A 21,850-nucleotide genomic window follows, 5' to 3' on the forward strand; every position below is an offset into this window, starting at 1 on the left:
CAGAAAAAAGGGAGATGTTTAAATTCCTGATTTTGTGCGAGTGAAACAATGACATTTGAACAAATGCGTCGACAGAAGTTGACTGATAGCCCCACAGCAACATCAATTCTTAAGAGTAGTGAATTTCCTATAGTTAGGAAATTCCTATAACATGCAGATAATGTGATAAGATGGCATTATAATATTTGATATATGTGAATTGATCATATTCAAATCCAAGTCCTTGTCACTAACTTAATAAATTTTGTTGCATACATCCTAATGCACAGTTTTTTTCTACATAGGAGCCTTGACTATGGGGCTTTGTTCAAACAGAACTTCATTAATTTGCTACAACACAGCTAATTTAGTCCACTTTATTTACAGGAGAGAGTGTTATAAATATTTTTAAACTTTAATATCAAATCTTATCACATTATTTCTTGGAAAAACAAAGTAGGATCAAATAAACATATTACAGGTTTCTAAAATACTGCAACAGCAAGCAAACATAGAGGGAGATAAAGTTTCTAAGCTAAGTTAATAGCTAACAAGATCTACAACCCACATCTGGCACTAACATTACTCCATCACAACATTTGTACGATCAACAAGACTTGTTGCATTGATGATCCTCAGTCAGCATTCCAGACAGCAGGGTTAAAGTCAGGGTACTAGGCCAGGCGGAGCAAATTGTCAACATTACTGCCCATGTAGCAACACCTAATAGACAGAGCCATATGGCAGAAGTGTATTTTTATGCTGGTAGACATGTAGGGTTTCAAATACAGAACTTGATGAATTGCACAGATTGGTACATGGATTAAATGACATAATGCAACAAGACGTTTCTCCTTTTACTGTGATAAAATACCCAGTCCCATGCTTGGAAAACCAGAGGTCAGTCATTAAACATTCCCAAGCAAATTTCCCCACTAGGGCAATGTCTATTGAGCATCACTCTTTCATATTTTCCATCTGTACACAATGTGTGAATGGGAGTTCAAGACACATTTACAGTCTTCAGAACCCGAGTTTCAAAGCATAACTTCAACTTGTGCTCTGTTATGCAGGTTTACAACTCCTTTGTCTTCATTGTTATGTCATTATTTTGGGCTTTTTCCTGCCTGCTTTTCACATTGGCATGACCTGCTGTCTTTTCTTTCTTGATGATATTGCAGATAAATCAGCTGACAATGACATCCATATGCATAACTCCCCCACGGCACTCAAACTCCAAACCCTGTTTAAGGTCAGTTGCTTCTTTACCTTTTTATGCTTTACAGTGACTAAGCATTGGCTTAAGTATAGGTTATTATGAGTTTTGTGTTTCTATTCAATGTATATCTAGTCATATAATATGCATACACACAAACACATATATATCGAAGATGATGATGATTACATATGGGCATCCTGTAACAGATGCTCAAAATCATGAGTGTACATATCCAGAAAAAAGTTATCATCTTTGTGCTTCTTTGCAATAATGTTTCTGTTCATAAATGTGAATCTTTTAATCCACATTCTCCTTTTCATCTCAATATTTTCATCTTCAATTGTTATCTGACGAACAGTTTTTATTTACCAACACAGGCCGGCATTTCCACAAATGTATTCCAGGCAACAGTTTTGAAAATACACTGAAATGTGTGTCACATGATTCAGCTTTAAATGAGGATCTGGACTCCAGTCGATGTCTGAGCACTTACCTGGTGTCTGGAAATTGAGGCGCCTCAGTTCCACGGGGTCTGTGGGATGATGGGAAGGAATCTCCTTGCTGTTAGGAAGGCTGCTCTTTCTAGAATCGGATTCCGCTCTTTTCCTGGAAAAAGAGAAAGGAAGAAATATACTACTACTACCATGACTATGGCTTCTACAGCTGATAATAATAAAAATAACCATAATAATAGCTCTATGGAATGTCTAGTGTTTTGTATCCTTAATCAATTAACCTAATTCAAATAGATAAAATAAATACATCTACTGTGAATTCTACATCAGAACCAAGATTGAATTAACAGGAAGGCTGTTAGTAAAAAGCAATTAGGGTTCGCCCACTGGCGTTTTAACATCAGCAAAACACTATATTTAATAAGAGCATTGTGTATTTTCACTTCTGCACAGGATAACATTTGTTGTACTGTTGTACTAAAAGATAACATGTTTCATAACAATGACATTTGTAGATTATGCAGGAAGAGGTGAATGATCTTATGTATTCAGATTTAGATAGCTAGGGCACAGAACACATTAACAATTATCAGACTGAAGTCTAGAAATAATACTGACAAATGTACTTTGGATTATTACATATTTTCAATTTCATTCCATGCTGAAGTAAAGTCTATTCAATATTGCTGAAGTATGTCTAAGCATATGGTACAAGTTACATTCATAATTTAACATGCTGTTCTGCTATTTAATCTTCTTTTGTGGATTAAATCTATTTGAATTCAAATGTACTGGCTCCCCCCCCAAAAAAAAAAAAAATCATTAAAACATCTGCCACACATTACTACATTTTTGACCTTCCTTAAGATTAGCTGATATGCCGCTTAAAGAGATGGCAAAATGTCCATTCAATAATTGCTGGAGGCTGAAATGCACAAAACTCATGTACATATATTACGATGTGTGGATAACACAGACCCAGCATTAAGCAAACTGTCACTTATCAAGCTAGAGGCTGTGTGACTTAGTAACCTTGACTTCAGCCTTTAAACAAGTCTGGAAAGATGAATGCAGTTCTGAAACGTTGGCATTTGAATATGGAAAGGACAAGTTAAAGTTAACTAAAGACCTGACTGCTTTTTATTTGTCAAGCAGTATCAGTTAAGAGTCTTACTCAAGTCCAGAAGAAAAGAGTACATTGAAAAAAACAGTAGGTTGTCATCAATTCAGTAGTATTAAACAGTGCTGTTATAGGCAGCAACCTTCATTAAAGCCATGCAACAGAAACATGAGGTGTTGTAATATGAGAAATTAGATAGAACAAGATGGAAAAAAGTAATTAATGTCGAAGAACATAAATTTGGGGGTAAACTCAAGCAATGTTTACCCATTCCAACATGGACATATTTCGTGCTAAGTGGATAGCCTTGCCAGTCCTGACACAGGCTCAGTACCTCAGTGCATCTCCACCATGACAATTAGAGGGCCTGCTTGCTGCTACTGATCGATTCTGATCAGCACAGACTTGATATGTGAATCTGGCTTAAAGTTGAAAACGAAAAAATGAAATGTTCGAACTCTGTGGTGGGAAAGCTATGCAAACGTGTAAAAGAGGTACAGTACCGGTACAATGATTGTTCCCGGCCAGACAGTAAATTTGATTGTGATGTCATACTGTTGAGAAAATATACCTATATGTGATATATTAGCATTACAAGTCCATGCCATCTTTATATAAATCATAAAGGGAGTGGGGGGGTAGTGGGGATTACATTGATAACTGGTCTATTTCAGACATGCATTTCATTTAGGTAGTTAGAAGCAGGCAAGGCAAACCATGGTCTGTCCTTCGGGATGGGGTGAGAAGTGCATAAAAGAAAGATTCTGGGGTCTATTTAACTGACAGAAACATATACAAATCTACAAAGATCAAATACAATATTCTAAATGGTCTCTTTATTGCACACAATTAAAACTCATAAACATTTATTTGCAATAGCAGTAATCAAAAAAATACATTTTTGTCCTAACTGAAAATCAACTAAATGGACCCCTTTTTTCTCAGACAGACCAATCACATCACCAGATATCGGTTACATAATGTGCAATGGAGGATGGATATACAGTAAATGAAAACTGAGAACTATATCTTTTTTTATAGAACAATAAAAAATATATGTTTTTTAATTATACAAAATATAAAGGCTGGCTAAGTTAACATTCAATGCATAGCACAGGAATGTAGCATAACGTAATATTATAGAATTAATAAGTATTGATTAAAACAGGAGTTTCATAGGAAAGTATATATAACAATATAAAAGTAAAATGTATTTATGCTTAATGCTATTTATGCTCATTATATTTTTCTCTTACATGACTAATACAAGATATATAATTAATAAGTATTGATTAAAACAGGAGTTTCATAGGAAAGTATATATAACAATATAAAAGTAAAATGTATTTATGCTTAATGCTATTTATGCTCATTATATTTTTCTCTTACATGACTAATACAAGATATATAATTAATAAGTATTGATTAAAACAGGAGTTTCATAGGAAAGTATATATAACAATATAAAAGTAAAATGTATTTATGCTTAATGCTATTTATGCTCATTATATTTTTCTCTTACATGACTAATACAAGATATATAATTAATAAGTATTGATTAAAACAGGAGTTTCATAGGAAAGTATATATAACAATATAAAAGTAAAATGTATTTATGCTTAATGCTATTTATGCTCATTATATTTTTCTCTTACATGACTAATACAAGACATATCATTTATTTTTCTTTGTATTTAATTTCTGAATTGCTTAATGTGCTAGTGTAATTCTCAGTGTAATTCTCTGTTATTGTTTCTAAATGTATTGTTTCTAACTGTCAAATTCAGCATTCAGAGTTCACAACCCCAGTAATGCGTCTGAATGCCCCTCTCAAACATTGTATTGCCCATTAAAATGATCTAATCAGAGCACATTTGGCCATTGTGGCCTTTCTCAAATTCCAGATGGTTACCTAGTTATGAAACAGAAGGATAGTGGTGCACTTAATCAGAAAGTCTTAAGAGAGTTGCTTTATTTTTCTGTGGAAACTGCTGCACGATAAAGCTTTAGTTTCCATCTTAGAATTACAGTCAGCTTTATCTCACAGAACCAGAAACAAAAAAAAAGTGTAAGAATCAACTCAAATCTTCACAGTTTAACAAACATACTTATTAATGTATATGTTTCATGCTGCTGGATAATAAACAGCTTTATGTTTCAGTCCAATGCAAACTCCTACACTCTGTTCTTGACATAACTTTTTTGGTGTTGGCATCCTCTTCAAAATTATAGTGTGAAACACCAGTTTGGCTTGCCTGTTTCTTTTACCCAATTTGGAACACTCTAGGTTGAATACTAATATAAATAAAAATAGCTTATTTAGGGCTGTTTCCAAGTTTTAAATTAATTTCATACTGGCTGATTAGGAAGCATTGGTGCAATGCTGATACATATCCATTGTCACTTTATGTTATTCAGCATTTAGAGGTTTTTCTGTAAGACTTTATGAGCAAGGCAACTATTGGACAGGAACAGAATTACACAGCACAAATAATATTAAAACTATTAAACCCATGGATGATAGGAATTTAGAAACAGACTGTAATTGCCATTCTGTGTACTTACCTGTCAGGTTTGCTGTTCCATTTAAATGTAGCATAAAGAAATAATGCAAGGCGTTAGTTGGCCAGAGCAAATATCCAGTAACAATGATAACAAGGTATTTCTGGCACACCTGTGCCACTATCAGTAAAATTGTTGAACAAGAGGTCATAAAAACAGCTAGTGTGTCATAATCACACTGTTATGGACAATATGAGGCGACCCAAAAATGACAATGGAATTTGCATCACAATACAAAAAATGTTGGTTTATATGTCACATTAGCTTCACTTTACTAGCTACACCATCCTTAATTATATAGCCTGAGGTGGTAGTTGAGGAAACTATAATTTGAAACCAGGTGCATCCAGCAGGATTTTATTTTCCCTTTAGTTGCGCTTTAGTGATTTGTTGGACTTCATGCAAACTACATTTCCTTTTTTAGTTGATAAGAGTATTCAGAACAATAACAGAAGACATTAAAAAAACATACCAGCCCACCCTACATCCCAGCCATTAGAACATCAAAAGGAGTGAAAAAAAAAACAAAAAAAAACACACACACACACACATATTTATATACATAACCTTCCAGAAGTGACAGATGTGTCAGCTTGCCTGCAGAGATGCCTGCAAACACTTTCTCTCCCTGACTGCACAGCATAAGATCTTCTATAGGAAAGAACTGAAGCAGAGCACTCTGGTTTGCTCAATTTGCAAACTCTGTGAGTGTGCTCTGCTTATTTCCAATAATGTATCTTACTTACTGGGAGTGTTAAGCAAAAGAAGAGATAGTAACTTAATAGTAGTAGCCAAGTAGCCAATTTTGAAATATTCTGAACTGTGTTATCAATCTATTCATAACCAATGATTGTTTATAAAAGAATGTAATAAAAGGGAACAACCACAACCCAACACCAACTCAATATCAGATACCACTTCTTGGATGACATATAATTCACGGCCTCATGGTTATTTTAAATGCATTCTATTATAACACATTGGATTTTTTTTAAATTTTAGGCTGCACAGCATTGCTTGCAGTCTAGTAAAGCTCTTATAAACCGACTCTCATCAAGCACTAGGACAACCGTAGCCCCCGGTAATTCTGTAGTTCTTATGAGGAGGCCTTTTTATGCGAGAACTACAATAAACCTAGGGCTTTTTAATTGTGTATTTCCACTGACATAAGACATATTGCAAAGTCGTGGTATCACTGGGAGACACAAATGAGTTTTGACAAGGACTGCTTGATTATGCTGAATATTCAGCTTAGTCCTTCCCCCTTACCTCTTGTACAGGAGGATGGCAATGACAATGCAGATGATGAAAACCACTGCAAGCACTGGTCCCACTACCCAGATCAGACCTTCCTCCTCGTCGATGATTGGCTGCGGGTCAATGTCAGCAGACACCACTGGATCGGAATAGGGACTGGTAGCATACATGGTCTAGAACATGAAAATTAAAAATGTGACACAAATATCCAACTGGAAAAAAAAAAATCACCTAAAGGATTTTAAAGCAATATGTTTCCTTTACAAGTCTTACTATTTGACAGTTAGAGAAAAAAAAAATCAATGAATGTCATCATCTATCAAAGATACACATACTTATTAAATGTCAAGATACATGACACCTTTCTGTATTATTTTTAAAGCACAGCAACATCCATTCAATTCATTCCTCAATCTGAGGAACCTCTATTCAAATGAAATGCTTAAATATGTGTATAGAGACAAGACATAATAAGTGCTATCAAAACGTATGCTGACAGACACATAACAAGGAGTTCTATTAGACGGTGCTGAAATGTACAACGTGTTTCGGTCTGGAAATTTCAGGTCAGAATCATTGAATTGGTTATTTAACTCTGTCACCTGGGTTTCATTGTAGCTGAATACCCTTATAGACAAGACATTCAACACACTATAAGACCCAGGAGACAGTCTACACTCATAGATCTCTGACACTCAAGGTGAACCTATAATAACAACTTAGCAACAGATATTAATATCGTCCAAGCTTTTCACATAGCCATGTTAAATTACTTATATGCTTACATCAAACAGTCTGAAGAAATTTTCTATTACATTTAAACAATTCATTCTGAAGTCTAGATACAATTAGCCAATTCAATTTTTACCAATTCACATAAATACTGTGTACTTCCTAAACCAACACCACAGATTTAACCACATCATAAACCTACTAATAACTAGGTTGGCTTCCACCTTTTCTTACTTGACACCAAATACGCTAGGTATGTTCTTGAAATGGACTTTAAAGACTATACTTTAAGGAGTAAGGTGCCGTTTTCCTGCTGCCTGTTATCAGAAGCACTTTGTGCAATAATGATAACTGGGGCAAAGACATGTGCGCTAATGCAGTTAGAAAGCCCTCAACTCATTATATGGAATATCTCAAAATTTACCTTATCATCATTTCATTATCCTCTGACATCCTGAAATGTGAGAGATAAGGTTCTCAGCACTTAACTGCAATTAACACAGGATGAGTTATCTAGGTGTGCCTCTGATTAGACATGACTCCTCTATCTTTCCTTAGTGAAATGACTGCTTCCTGAGTGGCATGCTGCATTCTGAGTTAATTGTTTCTAAACTGACTTGTATAAAGGCAGATTTGGCCATAAGACCTCTTCTTAGGCCTTATGGCTTTGTCATGTATGTGAACATGCAACTTCTAGTACCAACAAAGACACTTTACAATCCCTTACTCACAGGGAAATACACAGGGTAAAGTGGATATTAGAGAAGAGTAACTGTAAGTGAGGAAACTCACGTTTTCAGAGATCTCCAGTACAGCCAACACGAAGAAAACATATTCTTGACCATTTTGGAGTTGCTTGTTTTCAAAGTCGCCATAGACCTTCTGGTCTCCAAGGGTGAACTCGGTGGGAAGGTCTTTGAAGTAAGCAGCGATGTAGGCTTTCGGCTCTGCTTGCCTCCTGAACCGAAGACTTCTGCTTGTTCTGTTAATCTCCTTGAGAAGCTAAGTAGAGATAAATACCAGCTGTCAATAGCAAGTCATGAGTAAGGGTAATGCATATTCGAACAAAACACAGGGTATCGCTCAAATCCCTCCCATCATTAGTCAGACTGAGAATGATAGTACATGTTTAGGTGCATAGATCTGAACGGTTAACTATAGATTTTTTTCCCTCATTGTTTATGTATTAGTTTTTTTCCCCATTTTTATATAATTGTATATGTGTGCGCCTGAGGGAAAATACTTCAAAATATGGTATTTTCATATCAAGAGGCTCTTGGGGAGAAATTACTTAAAACCAATTTCAGCTGCTATCATCCACAGAAATGCATAATTTATGTGCACAAAACAGGCTGAAAGTGGCTGAACTGCAAGAGGATGAATACATGAATGATTAATAAATAAACACGCAGAATGCTATTTATTAGTTTGTGAACCAATATATATATATATATATATACATATATATATATATATATATATATATATATATATACACACACATTTATAGCTGCACATACCTCATGTTAAATCAGTTCAATCAACAGGAAATTGTACTTTTGTCTTCAACAAACTCTGAAAATGTATTATTGCTAAATAATAGGATAATGGTCAGTATTTGTAAAACAAAATGAATCACTGAATCAAACAACAGTGAATATATCTTTCCATTAAATATATATATATATATATATAAAGAGAAAGAGAGAGAGAGAGCAGCCCTATATATTCTGTACTGTTTATGTATTTGTGTGTTTTTATATTATTCTGATGTAATCTAATTGACAATTGTAGAGAAAGAATAAATCTAGTTTTAAGTATTAAAAATTCCAAGAAAAACAGCAGGGTTTAATCCTTTTGAAGAGTTCAGCAACTCAAATATAAATGGGATTGGTCATTGAGCCAAAACCAAACACAATGCTGAGAAATTATTGTTCTACCAAACTCAATCTGACTTCACTCAGTAATAAGAGCTTTTGGTAAAATATCAAATTTTATATATTCAATAATGGAACCCCTAGATATACAATTGCATTTATGTATTTATTTTGATCATTCTTCACTTGTCATGAAAGATAAGGGAACAATCACATCTCTGGCCAAAATGAGACCAGTAGTTGGTTCCATAGCGCTGTCCTCTGTTTATTAAGGCTGTCGAATTTTGGCAGGGTGAGTTTAACTGTGTGGTAATGTTAACTGAGACAATCCCAGACCACCAAATGCTATTCCTGTGTAACCTAAGTTAGACTTGAATCCAGGTCACAAGAGGCAAAAGGTGCCAGGGGCTGTTAAATTAACTACCTGTATCACCTAGTCTGCAGTATTATGCATCTTCACATGTTCAGTATGTGACACAACATTGCTCTCCTGGGTAAAGTCTCACCAGGCAAACCTGTCACATCATGTCACTGATGTTGACTAATACTGCAGACACAATAGGGCCATTGTTTCTCTTGAATTGTTCAGGCTGTTGTAGTAATGTAGTGGATAGTGAGTCATCACCTACTGGAACCCAACCCTTGAGGTTATTGGGCAGAACAAAGCATTTACAATGCCATGGTTTGAGTGGATAACTGCTGCAATAGTAATATCGTAAACAGCTGTGTTTTCTATGTCAACACTGTTTTTTTTTTAACAGTTTACTTAAATTCACCTGTTTACATCTGTCATCTATTAATATTTAAATAAAACGCTCTGTATGTGGAATTAGTTATTTTGAAAAGAACGCTTCCAGTATATTGATACAGTTTGGAAGATCGTGCCTCCTGCTGCTGTTGGCTATTTCAATAAATATTTAAAATGTATTCAAAGGTTGTAAAAACAAGAGTGTCCTTATGATGCAGTGTGTACTCAGATTACGATTAGGGCCACACAAGCAACTTTCTTAGGCTGCAATTCATTCCACGCAGCCCAAGGTGGTCATGTAGTTTCTTTAATTAAACCACTTATTGATTAATAATCTCCCGATTCCTCATGATCTCAATTAGTGATTCTATTAAGGCACATTAGATAAGCAGCAACAGCTACAGACATTTATTTAAAGGGACATGCATTCTGTTATTACTACAACATCTCATTAAATATAATTTCTTAGAATGTGCAATAAATAATTGAAATGTTTCAGTTTACTAGTAAGAACATAAAAAAAGAGTTAAAAACAGCCCAGATTCCCAGATCATTCAAGGTTGTTCGCAAGCAGAATATAATAAGAACATTTGAAGAAAACGGTTTACACTTCAATTTTTAAAGGTATAGTGGGTACATTTTTGGTTCTCTCTTAGCCAATTAATTCATTAACTTGTTCGGTAACTCAGGGAGGCGTACTATTACAGAAACAAAGGGAATAACGCCTTTAGGCATACACTATTTTAATTGGAAAATGCAGCATCAACAGTTTATTGCATGTCTGTCTTCCCCCTGGCTGCTTTGGTATTGGCATGCTGTGCAACAGCAGGGTAAGAAACACCATGTAGAGATATACCCCCAGAAGACTCAAGTGTATGTACACATACAAAGCATGGAACAGATCAAAAGCCACATTTGTAATGAGTTAAGTTTAAGATATGAAATGGGCAGGGTCCACATTTGCAATTTCTGATCCTGATCAGTTTTGAAAGCTGCAAGACTTTATCCAATCTAGCACTAAGGTGGAAGATCCTTTGCTTGATAGAATCTTCAATCATATTTCCTTCAACATCTGTCTTTTCTACTAAACTGAATGTCCTTGAGGAAACTTTAAAAGGTGAGAGGAGTTATTGACAAACAAATACATTCTGAAGGGTACTCTTTGATGATCAGTCATGCTGTGACATGAGCTTGCAATGTTCCCTATGTACAAAGTGATGACTTCTGTGTCAAGACCTTCAAAAGACTACAGTAAGATAAATTTCAGGTCAGAGAAGAAAATATGACAAATTATAGAAATATTACAAAGATAAATGCTTCCAAAGCTGCATATTATTAAAAAAATTGTTTCTATTTGAACATAAGTTGGTTCCAGTGTCTCCCTGGTTGGTGTCCATATAAGCAGCATAGAAGAAGTGAGGGCAAAGTTGCTATTCACAGAAAGAGTGCTTCATATTTCATATAAAAAGACGTTTGAGTGTCTCCAACAGACCTTTAAGACAGTACATGTTGTCTGGAAGAGAGATATATACAATGTATGTATTTTATCATGCTTGAATTAAGTTTGTAGTCTCATAGCAACACAATCATCCAGGAACTGTAGTAATCACAAGTGGATGAAAGCATGTAAAATATTAAGCTTGTCTACAAATATGTTTGCAACTGCTTTGTGATTGTAATAAATACATAATACTGGAATGACATCAGCAGCACAACCTAATTCTTTGATATATGTTTAAGGTGGATCACATATATTTACTTCAGTTGAATTGTGACACAAAGTTAATATAGGCCTTCTTTTACAATTATTGTTACAAAGCATACCCTTTTCAAGTTCAGTTTTATTTCACCTAACTGTTATCTGTAAATTGTATTATCACTCTGGAGTTCATGTGTTTAATATGGTAACTCAGTTTATGAACTACTTTCTTTTCTTGATAAAGTCTGTTCACTTTGAATGATCTTGTCTTATGCCTGTTTGCTGTACATTTAATCCTTTGGAAGACTTGCGTGAACAACATCAAAGAAAAATACTGCTGGTATATAAGTAAAATACTATTTCCAAACTAATGGATGTCTGTAATATAATGAGGGCTAACTCAAGATGCAGAGAATATGCCAGTGCCAGTATGCTTATTTTCTCACTTTTTGATATGAAGCATGGAATTAAGTGTTGGCTGCATACATACCTCCTCCAAATTCATCTCATCTGGATTGTCCCATTGCTTGACAAACTTTCCTCGTTGCTTCTTCAAAGGCACAACCACAATATAGTATCCCCTGTTAATGAAGATTATATAAAGATTTGAAGATTTGTCTTTATCTTAAGAGGGAAGGAAAAGAAGGAATCAATTATGGCTTTTTGGTACAGGTGGTATTTTTAAAAACTTTACCCTGAAATTTTTACATATAAGAAAGCCTGTGAGTTAATGTTCACATTTCAGGAGATGCTTTTCTTTAAAAAATTGCCACCTGTGCCAAAAGGCCATAATTTATTCCTTCTTTTTCTTCCAGCTGGTATCATTCTAATCTATTTATATCACCGAGCAAAACAACAATATTAAACAGTGGATGGAACCATAAAATAAGGAGGAAATACACAGATCTTTTTCATTAAAATCTTTTTATGTTTCATTTTAATTGAAGCAAGATCAGTTAATTCAAACAGACTGTCACACCTCACTTAGGCCTCATGGGCTAATTAGGCACCTCGATGTGAGCTGAAATGAAAAGTATTTCCATTAGTCGGGATGTATGAAGATAATAACTTCACAAGCATTTTGCTTCCTGGCTGGGTGATATACAGTGAGCACAGTCAGGAAGTCAACACGGCTGGGTAATGGGGAACTAATTAGTTTAATATTCCAGCAGGAACAGATATTTGCTCATTCAGAACAGTAAAAAAAACAAAGAAAAAACATGTTTTTGAACTGGCAGTGTGCACTGCTATAGAGTGAAGTCTACCAGCACCGTCTTTTGATGAGTAGCTGAATGCCAGTCCTGAAGGGTGATGGTGTATGATTGGTTGCAATGTGAATCCCACTCTAATCAGTTACTAACAATTGCTGTTTTCTCGTTTTCTAACCTGATTATAATACTTCACTGAAAAAGTTGAGCAAACAAAAAGTTTACTGGGGGCCGGATTAAATCAAAACTTTGACCCACCCAGTAATAGCAAACTACAAACTTGTACATCATAGCGGTTATATTTATGATTACAAGAAAGTGGCATCTTACTAAAAATGAAGACACAACTGAATACAGTTCTCTAGTTTTCTATTAGCAGGTGGGTCAAAGTTTTGATTTAATCCCAGCATAGGTTCTAAATATGAAATGTGAGTGTTTTGTGGGTCAGTATTAACGGCATCACCGTCCCTCATTTCTAGAGCTTCAAACATCAGACAGAGTGGGAATGAGCTTGTTGTACTTACTTCACTTTCTCTGTTGTTTGTACTGTTGGGAGCTCCACTGTCACCATCCCGTCTGAGTTGGTTTTCCCGATTAAGAAGGGCTTGGTGCGCAGGACGTCTGGTGCAGTCATGGTTGAAACGCGGTGCTGGAGTCCACCGGCGCTGTTGCCGCGGTTCGTCAGCAGGAAGGAGTACTGGGTTTCTGGCTGGAGGTTGGTGATCAGTTTCTGCGTGAGTTTCCCATCCACTTCAACACTCTGGCCATTGTCGTAAAGGATCTACAAAAGCACAGTTAGACATTAATGATAGTGATCAGGGATGTTTTGCCATGCGCTGGTGCTAGAGAATCTTGGGAAGTAATGTGGTACGCTTTTAAATCTCACATAATCAAACTAACACCCACAGGCAGCACTAAACTGATAATCTCCTGTAATTCCAGACTTTTTTCAGGAAGACATTACCATAAGTTAATATCATGCTATTTTCGCCTTTTCCATCTATACTTATAATTCATCCCCAGGCTAATATTCCCTGGCCAATGAATGAGGAGTTTAGCATAGTGTCCACTCCTTAATTCCAAAATATACAGCAAAATAGTTTGTAAGACTATAAATAATTGAAACTCAATGGAAGTTTTTTTAATAAATGTATGTTAGATAACCAGTAAAATCTGTAATTCAAATTCTAACACAATGTAAGGTATAATTTCTCTTAACTCATACTGAATACATATAAGTAAGCATGTATTATTTAGATATCCCAAGTCATTTGAAACATTCTCCTTGTTCAACATGAAATCATTCTTAAATCAATTATTATTAAGCAAAATTAACATAATTATGTTTCCATGCTCTTATACAGAGTACACTTTTTAATCAACCAGTTTGTTTCAACTAACAAAACCCAAATCATCAAAAATGAACAACAAGTTGTATCATAATAAAGAACTGAAATACATAATTGCCTAATAAGACTGAAAGTTTGAAAAAAATATGAAAACTGAAAAAATATCTAGGTATTTATTATATTTGTTGAAATACACACTGAGATACTTACGGTGAATGGCTGAGCTGGATTATAGTTCTCTGGAATCTCCCATGTTAGCAGAACAGATGTCTTCATTGCGGCTTTCACATGAAAATTTTTTGCAAACACTGCTAAAAGAAAAGGCAGTGCAGATGATTTAGAATACATCACCAGCACCCCAGCTACTTATAGCCCTGAACACTTCAAGGAGAATTTAAGAATCAGATCCTTACCTGTGTACCATCCATTTAACCAGTCTTAAGATCATATTATGATCACTTCACAGGACTATCACAGTAATTCAGTCTTACCTTTTTGGATGCTGCAACCCTTGTACACATTTACTCAAACGACCAGACACGGGGATAGGTACTTTAGTACTATACCTTTGACTCTTTGCTGGATGTAATGGTAGCTATAAATATTCAGCTACGTAAGAATAATGGCGAAACCCCACTCTCTTTTCTTGAGGTGAGGCAAGAAGGGGGGAGATCCTACCTTGATCTAGAGGTTGTGTCCTGAACTGGACACTTGGGCTATAAGGACCGGAGCCTTTGCTGGTAAAAGCACACATTTTAATATCGTAAGTGGTGTCTGCTTTTAAGCCATCGATTGTCGCAGAGGATTCTGGAGCAGTGATGAACAGTTCGGAGGGGTTCCTCGGGCTGTTAATATCCTTGTACTGCACAGCATATTTGATAATGTTGCCATTTTGTTCAGCCAGGATCAGTGGTTTCCAACTCAGCTGAATGGTGGTGGTTGTGGTGCTGTCAGCGACAATATTTTGAGGGTAGCCGCTTGGTATATCTTCAGATGTAGAGATCTCCTTTACTGTCTCCTCCCCAAAACCCACTTTGTTTCTGGCTGACAAGCGGAAGACATAGGTGGCCCCTTTATGGATTTCCTTGGTGGTGTAGTGATTCTCCCTTTCGGGGAACTCAATTACAGCCAGGGGGTCGATGTCTTTACGGCCAAACCTGAGCCGATAGCCTTGCAAGGGCCCAAAGGTAAATGTTGGTGGATGCCACTGAAGTAACGCAGTGCCCATGTTGGTGCTGCTAACCATGAGTCTGGGCTTTTCTGGAACTGAAACAAAAGTGAAAATTAAACCAAGAAACCAAAGAATGATTCTTAGTAAGCAGAAACACTTATGCTGTATGCCAATTGATTAATTACGTCCCACTTCTGATACAGCGTCTGAATTTAATGGCTGAATAGTTATTCTTTCCCGTTTTACTCCCCTGTAAGCATAACTAAATCAGTCATTCATAATTATGTTTTAATTATCATTTTTTTCCTGGTGTCAACTTATTAACGAATATTCATGTTCATTACTTTTTTATGATTACTATTGATTGCTGATTGTTGGTGTGAATGGTTTTAAAGTGACTACTCAGTTGATTTTCTAGTCAGTCATGTGTCATATACACACTTTTCTGTATGACTGTAATCTTGATATAAGTATGGTTGTGAAACATACATAGATTCTGAACTCTACTATTTTAATACGTATCCATCTGTTACATAACTTCTTGAAGGCTCTATGTCAAAAAAGACAGGTGTCTAGAAATACTACTTTACAAAATCAAATGGGCAATTATCAATTGTTCTAGTCACCAAAGGTAAAGCACTTCCCTGCAAATATATATATATACACTGTAGCAATTTCTCAAAGTACTACAACATATTACTGCAGTAATCCGTTTTAGTAATCAAATCAATATGGATCAACACATACACGCATGGAAATACTAGCAGATATAAATACCACACAATACCTGCACCGGTTGTTGAGACCAGCTTGGGCTTGCTGCGAGCCCCGTCTCCTTTGGTTGTATAGGCTGCGACAGCAACAGAGTATGTTGTTTCAGCCTGGAGATCGGAAATGATCATCTCCTGACAACAGAAACAAACACCTTTCAGTATGAGCAACTCTACTCCCGCCATTTATATTTTTGTCATGGAAAGATATAGTGTAGTGAAATACTGTTCACTTCAAGTTTTCAAATTTCAGTTTATTTTTTAGATAGCAAACACAGCAAAATTGGCAAATTACTATTGTCATTCAAATATGATTTCTTTAGCAGTATAGCATTAATATAGCTGCATAATTTTTCAGCATCATTATTTTATGTTGTTATTTTTTTAAGGATGGCAGTTCTATTCTTCAAATGCAAAGGGAATCCTTCTCGGAGTTCTCATTTTAAACTAATCATCTATTCTTGCATTGGGTGAACATATCTCATTTATGTCCTCTTATGTTAAATGGAAAGTGTTCTTTCCAAATAGATTTTGGGCCACTTTTAAAACACTGTGTGTGAGAAAGCAGACACAAGACGTTCAGCACACTTATGTATCCAGCCCGTGTAATCAGAAGGAATGGTTTGGAGAGTGGTGCCACTTCACTGATAACCAGCCCAGTCAGATTCCACTCTGAAGTGGCTGAGAGTGAAGTGTTTGCTACACTCCATTAAATTCCCAATGTTTTTGTGTTGATCTTAGTACTGTTTTTAATCAAAACGTATACATACATATATCTGGACAAGAAAAGCTAAAATTGAAGTTTGCCAGTGTCTCAAAGATATTCATTTTTCACTTTCCCCTTATAAAAGGATGTCACATTACAATATTTTCTCTAAATTGGTAGTAAAGATAAACATGAAGCAAAACAAAACACTTGAATTGGATATTTTGTCCAACATCAGACAGACAAACCACTGTAGCATCATAATATAATCAAGCATTAAAGCTGCTAAATTGCCATGCAAACCAACAGCATAACCATTAAAAATAAAAGTAAAAAAACATCTAATGGAAAATAGCTGTAATAAAAATTATGTGGATAGATATAGATATAGAGAGGTAGGAACATGCTAAGATGCAAACTGAAAATATATGCATGTCACATTTTTGCTTCTGTACATATTTACTCACATGTTCAGCAGAATCATCATATTCCCACTGATTGAGATTTAGGTGACAGAAAGAAAAGACAAAAAAATAGGAACTAAGTGCAAGAGCACTACTGAGAGGGAAACTAGAGGGCACGAGAGAGTACATTTTTGTTAATCAGGAGAAAACATATACAATAATCCATTAATTTTATTTTTTTCCCTTAGCTGATAATAATAAAATAATTAATTCAAAACATATACTCTTGGTCAGTGTTTAATCCCATACTATATATTTAAAAGGTTCAAATAGGTATTGTATTATAGAGCTTTTCTTTAATCCTCCTTAAAATAACAACAATATATATGTGCATATGTATAGATAGATACATATGTGTGTGCATATACAAAATATATAAAACTAAAACTAAAATATTAAATATAACATATTATAAATATATTATATTATAATATAAAACTGTGGTACTTTAATGTAAGTGAAATGTTCAAATTAATTAATTATACTGATTAGGGTATACAATTTCCCATGACAGAGAAAGACATATCCTAAATCTTCCATCACAATGTCATGTGCAAGTTTTACTTTGTAGCTTACTGGCGTACAGCACTGTGAGTTATATTTTGATTACAATACTGAGAGGTTTTGTAATTGTGTTTTCTGAAAACAAATGGTTTCTGAATTAATTTAAACAATTTGGATTAACATCTTAACTAAAGTGTTGTAAGTGAGTCAGTATCTGCTAGAGGGGGATTGTTGTAAAAAATATAAAATAGCATTCCTTAATACATGATTTAAAAACCAACATGAATTAGGTGTTTTGGATCACTCACTGTTGCTTTTGTTTGTTTCCTTGCTTCCTACTGTTACATAACTATAGGACTCAAAAAATAGTCAATGTTGTAGAAGTAAAATTTCCAGCTTTACTAGATTATACTTTCCTATACAGCAGGGGCAGGGGGGCAGCCCTAGTCCTGGAGGACCACAGTGCCTGAAGGTTTTTGTTTTATCCAGTTCGTTAAAAGCTTAATTGAGCCAATTGTGGATCTTAATTAGTCAAACTTTCCATGTGTTCAAGGAGTGCAGTTATTGGTGATTTAGAGAGACCTGTAAAACCTGAAGGATTGTGGCTCTACAGGATCAGGGTTGGCCACCCCTGCTATACAGTCGTATGTTATGATACCTATAATTCACATGTATTTAGAATAGAAAACAGAAGTGCATTTGGTTTCCATACACCCTGCTCCAATAAAGTTTATACTATCAGAATAAATGTGTAATTACCTGTGCATCTTCAATCAAGATGTCCTTAATACTGGGCTGTCCAGTTGGCTCCCCATTTACCATCCTGACATAGTGCACCTGGTAGCCCCGGATTTGCCCGTGCTGCTTGTTGGGAACCGGCGCACGCCAAATCACTTTAATTGATGTGGAGTTGACAGCCTCCACCTCGACTTTACGAGGGGGACCACTGGGAACTGGAAGAACACCATGGGATAAAAGAAAAGGTCAAGATTACAGAGACCCCCTTCTTCCCAACTCCGCAGAGTCAATTTAGGGAAGAAAAAAAAAAATACAAAAAAATGGGCAGATATCACAGCATTGAATGACATCAATATTTTAACAATGGCAAGAAAAAATAACCCCAAAAAAGGTCTGAAAGCTGACCTAACATTTTGAAAGACAGCAAAAAAGTGATTAGTGGATTAAAAATATGGAAAAAAATGTAACTGTCTGGTAAAAAAATAAAGCAAGAAAAAGCCAAGGAAGATGCTTCGATGATCAAAGCATCCCAAAAGTTTGAAGAATTTAGGCTGTGAATTGTTAAAAAAAAAGAAAAAGAAAAAACAAAATTGGGGGGAATTTTTTTTTGCAGTGGCCAAAAAGAATCCTTTGCTCCTTGAATTCTTCTCACTACCTGATTGCCTGGATGGTTAAGTTTGAAAAATCAAAACGGTACCAAAAGAGCATTTTAAGGCACATTTTCAAAAAATCAAGGAAGCGAAAAACAGGCAGTTCGGACTGAGAGAAGATAGCTGTCTGCAACATTTTGTGCTGGACAAAATGGATATGTCAGGAGTTTGATTTAGTATAAATTAGCAAGTGCAAAGCAAAATCAGGGAAAATGAAAAATACTTTTGAGTCTTCGTGGTTGGGGGGGAGGGGGGCAAAAACAAAGTTAAATGTCAAAAAGATACGGAGGGGTGTCCAGCCAGGGTCAGTAATTTTTGGTTAGGAATCGCAACATGAGTATCAGGGTGATGCCAGGAAGCAGTGCGGCTAAAAGCATTGGGATAAGAAGAGGGGGTGAGAGGAGGGTTTGAGGGTTTGAGGGGGTGGGGGTGGGGGGGGGATTAGATCAAATCTAGGCGTGTAAGACTACATTGCTAGTTGTCTACTGGAGCAGCAGTTGCCAACATACCATCCTCGTCGGTGCGGATCAGCACAGGTAAGCTTTCTGGGCCCGGTCCAACATCTGTGTGGGCGCTCACAGTCACACGGTACTCTGTCCATTTTTCCAAGTCTTCCATTAGGTACTGGGAACTTTCAGGGGGGATGTCAGAGATTTGACGGGGACTGGTATCCTCTCCTTCCAAGGCAGTGTACTGGACGGAGTACTTGGTAAGGATTCCATTCTGTAATTCCACTGGCGGTGGCAGCCAACTTACCAGAATGCTGGTGGAGCTTGGGCTAGAGCATTTTACATCCTGGGGAGGTGCTGAAGGCTCTGATTGGGATTTTGGGGGTATTTCATTGATTGGTTGGTATTTTTGTTTGTTTATTTGTTTGTTTAGAAGTGAGGTTGAGAGCAGGTTGGAGTGAGGAAGGGTTGAGTGATGGTGGAAACAAACAAACGAAAAAAAAAAAGGAAAATAAAACATAAAATGAAAACGAAATATAAGGATAAAGTTATGCAAAATAAATAAATAAAATGGAATAAAACTTAATGGAGTATTTAAAATCAAAAGACAAAAAAAAAATAAAGACCAACGCCTTGGCTTGTTAAATTAGGTACATTGAAATAATGAATAATGAAAACCACATACTGAGGATGTGTCAAGGGTCAAGTAATGTGTTAAAAATGAAACCTTAACATGGTAAAACCTACCTTTGTTGTTTAAACCATTACATTACAATCTCTCTTTTACAATTCATAAACCTTCCCTTGTGTCTACTGTTAACAGCTCCCACTAGGCTGATCAGTAGCAAACTATGTGCCACTGAATAAACTGACTTGTGGCTTAGGAGTCGCCTACTGCATATCTGGGATTATCATTGGAAAATGGCAGAATTTAATTTCCTTTATAAAAGATTCCTAAGCGCCAAGCCAAAGAAAGTCAGTGGATTTTGTTGAGAGCATCTGTTTTGAAATCAAGCATTGCCAAGCAATTACCACTAATCCAAAAAAATAAAGGTTGATGTTTTAACTCATACAGAATGACAAAATACCGCATTATTCACCAACCTTTCCGAAGACTGTTGGTTTGTGGTAAAAGCCTGATCATACTACACAGTACATTCAATGGGTAAAAAGGCTGATCTTTCAAAACATCTACTTAACACAGAGACATGCAAAGACATTTTTGGAATATTAGGTTTACAAATACTAAATAATATGGGGTTTTGGATTACCTACCAAGTTCAGGTCAGACTTGATGAGCTTTGGACTGTAACTTATACCCACCTGTTGGCTACGAACTTCTGATTCAGACCTCAAGCTTATTTAAATATACATGAGATTATTAAATCTAGGGCTTTCTGAATTATGTTAATTATACACACACACACACGTATAGATACGCCTGGACCGAATTCAAACGTTGTGTAACTCACTACTTGCAAATTATAAATCCGGTCTTGAATGACAGCTTTTTGTTGGAAGAAGCCTTCTTTCTTCTACCTAATAAAAATCCTCCATCGATTTCTTAAATTGCAATTGGTGGGCAGGTGGAATTTTTTTGATACCTGTATATACGTACGTAACAGTGTATGTATGAATTTACGTATAAAACTTACGTATAGAATTTCTCTGAAAAAGTATTCAAATGTATCAATGTATCTCATTAATACTGTGTTGTAATAAACCTGAGGTCTGTATATCAAGCTTTTAATAACACATATTATCAGAGAGTGATTGAGGTTTCTGTTTTATAAGATTTGCTCAAAAGAAGAATTGTGTTGGCTTTACATTTGATCACAGGCGATAAGAGACATTGATGATGTTCACGGGAGGAATACATTCGCCTCCACAGAAAGTGTTTAGGATTGCTAATTTTCTTAGAAAGCTCAATCACTGTATGCTAATGCATATCAAAACTGACATGAAATGTCAAGAGACAAGGTTTTAAACTATGTGAACACATACTTTTCTATTTAAATCAGAGACAGCTGAATAACTTTAAAAGAAACAATGAATAATTTATTCTTTTTTTTACCGCTTTATTGGGCTACGTTATGAAAAAAACAAGTATTTCACAGACACTATGAATTTTTGCTATAAACCATATAACCTTGTCAGTTGACTACAAAAGGCCTACATTAAGACTGTCCATAC

At 35.6% G+C, this 21,850-nt stretch overlaps 1 protein-coding gene across 9 annotated transcripts in view; it reads right to left on the reverse strand.

Annotated features, from left to right (window-relative positions):
* The window catches only part of LOC136766680 (receptor-type tyrosine-protein phosphatase delta), a 634,939-nt gene that overhangs the window by 45,274 nt on the left and 567,815 nt on the right, over positions 1–21,850 (reverse strand). For 3 of the 9 annotated variants that reach the window (XM_066720365.1, XM_066720368.1, XM_066720366.1), the window contains 11 exons: positions 19,718–20,023; positions 18,580–18,773; positions 17,320–17,346; positions 16,164–16,281; positions 14,884–15,471; positions 14,416–14,516; positions 13,381–13,637; positions 12,139–12,229; positions 8,117–8,326; positions 6,605–6,765; positions 1,692–1,804 (listed from right to left, as the gene is read on the reverse strand). In XM_066720365.1, coding sequence (XP_066576462.1) covers positions 1,692–1,804; positions 6,605–6,765; positions 8,117–8,326; positions 12,139–12,229; positions 13,381–13,637; positions 14,416–14,516; positions 14,884–15,471; positions 16,164–16,281; positions 17,320–17,346; positions 18,580–18,773; positions 19,718–20,023 — 2,166 coding nt within the window. The remainder of the gene's footprint in view (positions 1–1,691; positions 1,805–6,604; positions 6,766–8,116; positions 8,327–12,138; positions 12,230–13,380; positions 13,638–14,415; positions 14,517–14,883; positions 15,472–16,163; positions 16,282–17,319; positions 17,347–18,579; positions 18,774–19,717; positions 20,024–21,850) is intronic. The other 6 variants (XM_066720369.1, XM_066720367.1, XM_066720372.1 and 3 more) reach the window with 2 other exon arrangements.

This window comes from Amia ocellicauda, chromosome 13 (genome assembly GCF_036373705.1).
Source record: "Amia ocellicauda isolate fAmiCal2 chromosome 13, fAmiCal2.hap1, whole genome shotgun sequence".
NCBI classification, from domain to species: domain Eukaryota; kingdom Metazoa; phylum Chordata; class Actinopteri; order Amiiformes; family Amiidae; genus Amia; species Amia ocellicauda.